Raw genomic sequence first — 9541 nt, forward strand, 5'->3', positions numbered from 1 at the left:
AAGTGACGTAATGTCACCCGTCAACAAGAGCAATGAGATCATATTTTCAATCCCACCAGCCTTTTCCCTTTAACCCCAGATTAAGGCAGCTGACATGCAGGGAATGATGCACAGCCACAGATGGTCACATTGGGAACAGGAGTAGACCAACTGTGACCCACGTTCATCTCTGACCATGTGAATATTCCTAAACTCCAGACGTAGAGCCTCCATACATGCGGCAGCGCTTGCGAGGACGCAGACTCCTTTTGGGATTTACAGCGAGGGATTTGATGAGGTAGATAGTGAGCTCGGATGCGTGTAGCTATGTCGTCGAGCATTTGACCGCAGATCAAGAGATTGCCAGTTCAAAAAGCCCCCCCACCCAAACCATCTGCTAAATGAAAACATGATACGTTGAATACTGTCCCCCTTTCATTTCAAGAAGAGACTCAAGTCCTCACAGATATTTCCTCTGTTTTTTAATAATGAGTAAAAACAACGTTTCACCAGTTTTGGGATGAGAAAGTACACAACACAACATAGATTAAGACCACAACAGCAGGGTCGGAAATCATGTTCATCGGAACACTGGTATCCTTTGGTTGTGGTCGATTGCTCTGCGTACGTCTATGGGAACCACTGTAAATCTGAGTCGTTTAGAGCACAGAAATGCACTCTCCTTTTTAACTAACCAATGATCAATGAGAAGACAGCTGTTGTTGTAGCTAAGTGTGTCCAGTTCGATCGTGCCAATGTGTGGTTGTGACTCTGTACGTTGGGTCTGCAGTCCAGGGAAGCTCTGGTGGAGGCGAGGCTGTAGGGTTTGACTAGACGGGCAAGGTGGGACTGGATGTTGGACAACCTCCTGGCCCCTGGCCCACCACCTCATTGGGGGGCTGCAGTGAGCCCTCCTCTCCACTAGGGGTGCTACACGGCGAGGCGCTCGCTCCACTGGGCTCGTCGCTCTGCACGTCGTTGTTGCCGAGCAGACCTCCACTTGCGGCGCCGTCGGGGCCGTCCATCTGCGCTTCGTTTTCGCCGAGGGTCCTGTTGCCGTGGGGATCGTCGGCGGGGGGGCCGTCGTTCTGCATGACGCTGGCCCCGGGGGCGGGGTTAGTCACCAGGCCCAGGAAGAGGGGGGCGAGGGAGGCGTCGTCGACGAGAGCGAACAGGAAGGGCGAATTGACAGCGAAGCGTGGATTGGTCATGGAGCGCGTCATGGCGATGGAGGTGGCGGCTGAGGCCTCTGCCCCCTCCTCGCTCAGCTCCACGCCGGATGCATGGAGGACGCTGGAGACCACCAGGGGCCCGGATGAGATCCCTGACAGATCAGGAATCGTGAATAAAGAGCCGAGGCCTGGGAGAGGAGGGGAGAGGAGAGATGGGGAGGGGAGGGGGGAGGAGGAGAGGGGAGGGGAGGGGAGGGGGAGGGGGGAGGGGGGAGGGGAGGAGGGGAGGAGGGGAGGAGGGGAGGGGAGGGGAGGAGGAGGAGAGGGGAGGGGAGGAGAGGAGGAGAGGGGAGGGGAGGGGAGGAGGCGTCAGAGTGACTCTGGGAACATTCTGATTCTTTGTGAATTGAACAAAGTCACTCCAAGTAATTCTACATAATGTGATCCAGTGTCCCTACCTACCCATGCTCTGAAGTGCATCTTGTAGTTCCTGGCTGTATTGCAGGTTGAACTTAGGCAGGCTGACCTGCATGGGCCTCTCCTCGGGAAGCCGGCTGTACAGGTCAGAGATGTTCAGCTTCTGAACCAGAGATGACACGTTTCCTCTTCCTGGTACGGGCAACACCACCAGGAAGCTGGTGTTTCCTTTGAAGGGAAAACAGGCCACCTGCTCACACAGGAAACAACAGTACAGGGGAGGGAAAGGGAGGTAAAGACAGGAGAAAGAGAGGGAGAAAGGTGGAGAGATTATTTGTTATCCTGCTTGTATTGAAGCCCCAAGGCCGAGGGCGGTAGCCTGACATTGTCTGACGAGTCTGATTCCGCTCCGTTGGGCTGTGAGTATGGGGCGTGTTTCAACCGAACCCGGAAAAAAATGCCTCTTCACTCAATTGGATAGACCTACAACTAATCAGAGCAACGTAGTATGTTGTTTGTTGAAAACGAATTCAACCCAAGCGCTCTTTGGTGATGTGGTTGATTACGATACTGTTGATCATCTGTCCATCATCGTATAAAGTTTTTTCCCAACCCCAGACCCAACTTCCCGACCAAATTTTTTTGTGGGCGGGGCTAAGTTTGGCTGGCACCCAGGCTACGAGGGCAGCTGAATGTTACATTTACATTTAGTCATTTAGCAGACGCTCTTATCCAGAGCGACTTACAGTAAGTACAGGGACATTCTCCCCTAGGCAAGTAGGGTGAAGTGCCTTGCCCAAGGACACAACATCATTTTCAAACCAACAACCTTCTGATTAATAGCTTGACTCCCTCACCGCTCAGCCATCTGACCCCCCTCTGAATGTTGCCCTAATCAGACAGACTGAAGCAGAAGGATGTTTTGCTGCCTACCCTGGCCTCCAGCTCCTCATCCATGAACTGTCTGAGCGGATACATGGCTGACTTCATCATGTCCACCTGGACTGAGCTACTGTTCTCTAGGTAGAAGACTCCTTTGGAGGTGGACTTGGGATCGAACTGAGTCTGCCATTCTCCTACCACAGAGGAAGAACAGAGAGACAAAGGGAGAAGAAGAAAGATACAGCAGGTATGACAGAGGCAAAAAAAGAAAGGGAAGAACATGTTAGAAAAGTCTTGTTGCAAAGGAAGAATTGTTATGATTACAAGGAAGATCACATTCGAAAGATACAAGACGTTTTGTTGACGCTGACTGGAAGCAGTTTCAAACAAACGATTTCCTTTAGAAGGGGGCGAGAGCTCTTACCTTTGAAGTGCATGGCGTTTATAAGCATGAGCACAACACCAGGTGGAAGACTGGGGAGGAAGTTAGTCATGTGACCCTCGGTGACGTCGGCCACCCATTGGTTGACCTCCTCTACAGAGATGAGGGGGGCGGGCTCTGACCCGTACTTCTTCTGGGAGTCTTCGACGAAGGACTGAATCACTTCGAACCCTGGGAGGGAGACAGAGATGACGGGACGACACACACAGACCAACACACACACCCACACACCCACACACACACACACAGACCAACACACACACCCACACACACACACACAGACCAACACACACACCCACACACACACACACAGCTACCTGGGCTCAGGTAGAGACGCGAGGCCACCTGTAGGGAGGTGTTGGTGAGGTGTTGGAGCAGAGCCCCCAGGCTGGGGTGGAAGCAGGAGATGGAGTTAGCCTGGAGGGCACGCAGGAGCAGCTTCTCTGTGTACCCACGGGCCCCTGGGGGGGGAGGGGGGGGGAGGAGGTGGGGGGGGAGGAGAGGGAGGGAGGGAGGGGGGGGGGAGGAGGTGGGGGGAGAGGAGAGGGAGGGAGGGAGGGAAACATCAGACAATTTAATTTAATTAAGAGACAATTTCTCTTAAGTTTTTCTTTCATTCATCCTTTCATTCATTCTTTCTCTGTTTCTCTCTCTCTCTCTCTCTCTCTCACCCAGGGTGAGCTGAGCCAGAGCGAGGGAGATGCTGAGGGGCGATATGATGATGTTGGGCTGTTTCGGTCCGGCCTTCAGGCTCCTGAACAGCTGCAGACCCAGCTTCTCCACAGCGCCCCCTACTGCCCGCCTGGCCTCCAGGCCCAACTCCTGGCCTGCACAGCCTGGTTGGCCCACGCCGGGCAGGGAGGGGGAGGGGGAGGCACCCGGGAGGGCCTCGGCAGTTGGAGCAGCAGGCTCATCCTGAGAGGGAGGGAGGGAGGGAGGGAGGGAGGGAGGGAGGGAGGGAGGGAGGGAGGGAGGGAGGGAGGGAGGGAGGGAGGGAGGGAGGGAGGGAGGGAGGGAGGGAGGGAGGGAGGGAGGGAGGGAGGTGGAGATGGAGATGGAGATGGAGATGGAGATGGAGATGGAGATGGAGATGGAGATGGAGATGGAGATGGAGATGGAGATGGGGAGAGAGAGAGAGAGAGAGAGAGAGAGAGAGAGAGAGAGAGAGAGAAAGGGAGAGAGAAAGGGAGGGAAAGAAGGAGTGGGGGGGAAGAGAAAAAGAGAGAGAGTGATCGAGAGAAATATAAAGAAGAAAAGATATGGAAAAGTAAGTAGGCCGGATTGAAATTATCTTTAGTAGCTATAGAACATTCGGGCTGTCAGACATCGTTGCTAGGTTACTGGTCAGTGTCTCACGGTAAGGTCACGGTTGTCCAACTTACAGTCGCACCATGACCACAGACAGACAGCAGCAAGAACACAGGAAAACACAGCTTCATCCCAACAGCCACCCTGGAACACACACACAGCCAAACACAGGTTTAGGGTATTAGCACGATCACTGCCACTATCGAGAACGGCAACGTTAAAATCCCTTGTTTGATGATCCCGATGATAATCGGCACAGCATCTGTTGTTTAGTTTAAGCTTGTGTTGCATGTGTCTTTTAGGAAAGATGACTGTTTGCCAGAGGGTCAAAGGTTTTAGTTTTAACTGCTAAAGTCCAGATGTGGCTATTTGTGGCCGCGCTCTCCTGGATAGCACACAAACAGCAACCAGAACTCTGACAGCACCACAGAGCAGCACCGTTCACAAGACTATTATCACAAGTTGTCTTTGTTATAGAGGCAGCTGCAATAACATCAGCACAAACTAAACAAAAATCACAAAATGACAAATAATTCCACCGCAGGTTTTACACTCTAAGAACAACAGCATCTCCCGATTTCATTACAAACAAAAAGCAGATTTTTTTACTTGAGTGAAAATAAAACACCGACATGTGGGGGTGGGTAAAGCTTAGTGGTAGAGCGTTTGACTGCAGAATCTAAAAGTCGCAGGTTCAAATCCCCCTCTGTACGTTACTTTGGATAACAGAATACAATACTGTACAAGTTTGTCTGAACTTACCCAGTAAACAGGAGATAAAGAATCGAACAGACAGATAGAGAATCAGTGAACACTGACTAGCTTGGACCCTCTGCCCAAACGTACACACACCCAGCGCCCACAATGTTGGGTTAATGTTCAACCCAGCATCGATCCACGGACTCCATTAGCCACCAGCTGCTGTAGAAAGACCGGGGTCATGGGCCCAGTTGTTGAATAAAGCAGGATCCATTCCTGACAACAATAGGCACCTCTCCTTTCTTCCCTCCTTCAGGTCGCTTTCTTCACCTCCCTCCATTCTCTCTCTCTTTCCTTCCCTCCTCTAACCCTCTACAGGGAGTCAGGTGGCTGAGCGGTGAGGGAGTCGGGCTAGTAATCTGAAGGTTGCCAGTTCGATTCCCGGCCGTGCAAAATGACGTTGTGTCCTCGGGCAAGGCACTGTACTTACTGTAAGTCGCTCTGGATAAGAGCGTCTGCTAAATGACTAAATGTAAATGTAACCCTACAAGTATGTGAAAAATCCCTACCGACTGGTCTTGAGAGATGTTGACCTGATATGTGAAATAACCTCAGCGTGTTTTACTTCCTTCTTGTACTGTGATGAAGATGAGGAAGGATGTTTATTCCGCCTCATGCTGCCTGGTTCCAGCCTCACGCCCACACAAGACCTTGGTACCCCCACTATTGCCCCACAATGCACCCTGGCATCAGGCCACGAGGTCCTGCTCTAACCTCAGTGTGTGTGTGTGTGTGTGTGTGCATGCACGATTCTCTATATTCTCTCAAGACTTGTATGTTGATGCTAGGTGGCAGAGAACATTCTAGTCCTTAGATCAAGTTACTCCAGACATTGTTTTGCTCGTGCATATTTTGATCCTACAGCAGATATCCAAGGAGGAGAATATGTTTAAGGGGCATTCATATAAGAGCGTAACTGCTGACAGACCAGCTACGTTTCCTTGCTCTGTGTTTGGGGGCCGTAAAATAAATACGGCCACAAGGTGGAAGCGTAGCTCCGAAAGACAAAGTTACACGAACAGCAGTCGAGCGCCAGCTCCATTCACCTGTCATTTATAAAACAGCCTAACATGTATAGCATTCGTTTGTTCAACACTTAGGATACTGATTAATTCACAAGAGTAATAGATAAGATATTGAAGTAATGCCTACGTTGATAAACATAATAATAATTCAAAATGCCGGAATAGTTGCGTAATGTTGAACTAAAATATGCAGGTGCGGTGTCTTGATTTCAATGATGTTGAATTTTTGTAGTCCACTGAATAGTTGCCAAAATAGTGTTATCTTTGTAGCAGATAGATCAACTCACCCGTGGAGAACAGTGTGCAAGGAAAATCACGCAAAGTTAATATTTACAGATTGAAAGGTGTTGGTGCCTGCCTCTCTCTGAGTTTCTGTCTCTATCTCTCTCTCTCTCTCTCTCTCTCTCTCTGTCTCTCTCTCTCTCTCTCTCTCTCTCTCTCTCTCTCTCTCTCTCTCTCTCTCTCTCTCTCTCTCTCTCTCTCTCGCACACACACACAGCTCAGATGCCATGTCCTCGGGGCAATCTGAAGTTAGCGTCAACTTTTAGCGCAACTGTCCCACATCATTAGGACAGGAACTAGACCGGGCGAGTGAGCTTTTTTCCATGCAGGGTTCATCGTGTGTGGAGAAGATGTTTTCATCGCTACAGTTTATGTGGTCCTGTAAAAACAGAATGATTCTGTTCCTCGCACCATTCATCCTCCTTCCACTGCCGTTACTCATCAGAACCACGGTAGGCAATGCGTTTCACATTTTATGTATACTTTGATGGAAAATATTGTCTTTACTGTTGGAAATTGCCCGTGGAAAATTGTGACACGTTTTTTAATTTGAGGTCTAGGCCTCAGTAAATCACTAAAGTCAACGTTCTGCGAAATTTCTCTTCAATCTGTGAATTTATTATAAGAAGTCCCACTTGACTCTTTTTGTGTCGGATTCCTCTCAATCTGTCAATAAAAAATATTATACATAAATATGAACATTTCCAACCGTTGATTTACATCTCTGTCAGTCTCTCAACGGACAAGAAGGTTGGGACCTTGCGTGACACGAGGTCGACACATTCCTCCAGCTCGCGCCAGGGGTTAAGACAACAAGGGGGATTCACAGGGTATTGTGCGCCACCAACTAAATGGTGTCATAACAACCATCCTCTCTCCTCTCACACTTCTCCCCCAAAACTCTCATTCCCCATCCCGCGATGAGAGGCCATGTTTTATGTATTGCTCCAAGAACCGTCCAAGCTTCTCAGAATATAAAGTTAACCTCACGCTGCGTGGTTGTCACCTGGGCAACAGGGTGTTCTGGATTCCCCCTGCAAAAGTCTTCTTCAGTTACCTCAGAAGGAGACGAGTAGGACTTTTACGTCCAAGACAAATAAAAGAGTTTAAACCCCGCTATGTGATCCATGTTTTGAGAGAAACGGTCTCAGGAAAGCTCCCCTGACAGCCTACCGTGCAGAAATACAGGAGGTCTGACTTGAGATACAACGAAAACTTGTAACTTTAACTTAACCCCAGGAGGAAAGTATGAATAATTAGACAAATATAAACGAGAGCATAGCTCAGGCGTGCAGTGCAGTAGAGCTGAGACAGAAGGCTCAGCATAGTTGATGAGTCTGAGAAACTGAACCTGGAGAAAGTTACAGTTGCATGCTGTCACTTAGTCACAGGTGTGTGTGTGTGTGTCTGTGTGTGTCTATGTGTGTGTGTGTGGTGCAGGAGGCAGGCTGTGCCTATGTGTGTGTGTGGTGCAGGAGGCAGGCTGTGCCTATGTGTGTGTGTGGTGCAGGAGGCAGTTGCATGCTGTCACTTAGTCACAGGTGTGTGTGTGTGTGTCTGTGTGTGTCTATGTGTGTGTGTGTGGTGCAGGAGGCAGGCTGTGCCTATGTGTGTGTGTGGTGCAGGAGGCAGGCTGTGCCTATGTGTGTGTGTGGTGCAGGAGGCAGTTGCATGCTGTCACTTAGTCACAGGTGTGTGTGTGTGTGTCTGTGTGTGTCTATGTGTGTGTGTGTGGTGCAGGAGGCAGGCTGTGCCTATGTGTGTGTGTGGTGCAGGAGGCAGGCTGTGCCTATGTGTGTGTGTGGTGCAGGAGGCAGTTGCATGCTGTCACTTAGTCACAGGTGTGTGTGTCTGTGTGTGTCTATGTGTGTGTGTGTGGTGCAGGAGGCAGGCTGTGCCTATGTGTGTGTGTGGTGCAGGAGGCAGGCTGTGTCTATGTGTGTGTGTGTGGTGCAGGAGGCAGGCTGTGCCTATGTGTGTGTGTGGTGCAGGAGGCAGGCTGTGCCTATGTGTGTGTGTGGTGCAGGAGGCAGTTGCATGCTGTCACTTAGTCACAGGTGTGTGTGTGTGTCTGTGTGTGTCTATGTGTGTGTGTGTGTGTGTGTGTGTCTATGTGTGTGTGTGTGTGTCTGTGTGTGTGTGTGTGGTGCAGGAGGCAGGCTGTGCCTATGTGATCATGTGTCTGTGTGTGTCTATGTGTGTGTGTGTGGTGCAGGAGGCAGGCTGTGCCTATGTGATCGCCCTCATGGCGGTGTACTGGTGTACGGAGGTGCTGCCACTGGCTGTGACCGCTCTGCTGCCCACCGTGCTGTTCCCCTTGCTGGGCATCATGGAGTCCAGAGAGGTACCTCCACCCTCTCTCTCTCTCTCTATTCCTGTCCATCTCCTTTCTGTCTCTCTCTCTCTCTTCCCCTCTACCTCTCCCCCTCTCTCTCTCCATTTCTCTCTTTCCCTTTCTCTCTGCCTTCTATTTCTCCCACTCTCTCTCTCTCTCTCTCTCTGTCTCTCTCCTCCCTCCCTCTCTCTCTCCCTCTCTCTCTCTCTCTCTCTCTCTCTCTCTCTCTCTCTCTCTCCCTTTATCTCTCCCCCTCTCTCTCTCTCTCGTCCCTGTGTGTGTGTGTGTTCCCGTTGGGGTGTGTGATTGCTCCTGTGTGCCAGGTGTGCATGCAGTACCTGAAGGACACCAACATGCTGTTTGTGGGCGGTCTGATGGTGGCCGTAGCCGTGGAGACGTGGAACCTTCACAAGAGAATAGCCCTCAGGGTTCTTCTCGTCGTCGGGGTGCGTCCCGCCCTGTGAGTACGCACACCCGCCCTTTAATCCACAACAGGTCACGGTGTAGGCCGCCAAATTGGGATTATCGTTTTGTCGTTTGTCGCCATCTCTCGACCGACCTCGTCCCTCTCCCCTGTCCCAGGTTGATGCTGGGCTTCATGGGAGTGACGGCCTTCCTGTCCATGTGGATCAGCAACACGGCCACCACCGCCATGATGGTCCCCATCGTCCAGGCCGTGCTGGAGCAGCTCCGGAGCCCCCCCGCGGGCCAGCAGCATGGTACGGCCCAGAGGGATGATCACCTCACGGAGCCTTCCATCAACGGGTACTCTGAGGGGAAACCCATCAGCCTACAAGACATGGAGCCGGCGGATGGAGAGGGGCAGGTGGACAAGCCGGAGCCCCAGGATAAACCTCCGTCTGAAGGCCCAGCGGAGAAGCCCAACAATGGGCAGGGTGAGACTGCAACACCCCCTCCTCCATCCCACCCATTCACACAA

General features: G+C 51.3%; 2 protein-coding genes across 2 annotated transcripts in view; one reads left to right on the plus strand and one right to left on the minus strand.

Moving 5' to 3' along the window:
- Positions 1 to 455: 455 nt before the first annotated feature.
- On the minus strand, positions 456 to 6398 carry LOC136933376 (alpha-2-antiplasmin-like). Its single transcript, XM_067228696.1, has 8 exons — positions 6272 to 6398; positions 4275 to 4344; positions 3564 to 3807; positions 3210 to 3353; positions 2875 to 3063; positions 2502 to 2644; positions 1614 to 1818; positions 456 to 1339 (listed from the first exon to the last, which is right to left on the minus strand). The coding sequence occupies exons 2-8, from the start codon at positions 4329 to 4331 to the stop codon at positions 810 to 812; spliced, it is 1512 nt and encodes a 503-aa protein (XP_067084797.1). The 5' UTR covers positions 4332 to 4344; positions 6272 to 6398; the 3' UTR covers positions 456 to 809.
- Positions 5548 to 9541, plus strand: part of LOC136933269 (uncharacterized) — a 6171-nt gene continuing 2177 nt past the window's right edge. The window contains exons 1-4 of the mRNA XM_067228586.1: positions 5548 to 5613; positions 8482 to 8610; positions 8925 to 9061; positions 9184 to 9497. Of these exons, the coding sequence (XP_067084687.1) occupies positions 5548 to 5613; positions 8482 to 8610; positions 8925 to 9061; positions 9184 to 9497 (646 nt within the window). The remainder of the gene's footprint in view (positions 5614 to 8481; positions 8611 to 8924; positions 9062 to 9183; positions 9498 to 9541) is intronic.

This window comes from Osmerus mordax, chromosome 25 (assembly GCF_038355195.1).
Source record: "Osmerus mordax isolate fOsmMor3 chromosome 25, fOsmMor3.pri, whole genome shotgun sequence".
Classification (NCBI taxonomy): domain Eukaryota; kingdom Metazoa; phylum Chordata; class Actinopteri; order Osmeriformes; family Osmeridae; genus Osmerus; species Osmerus mordax.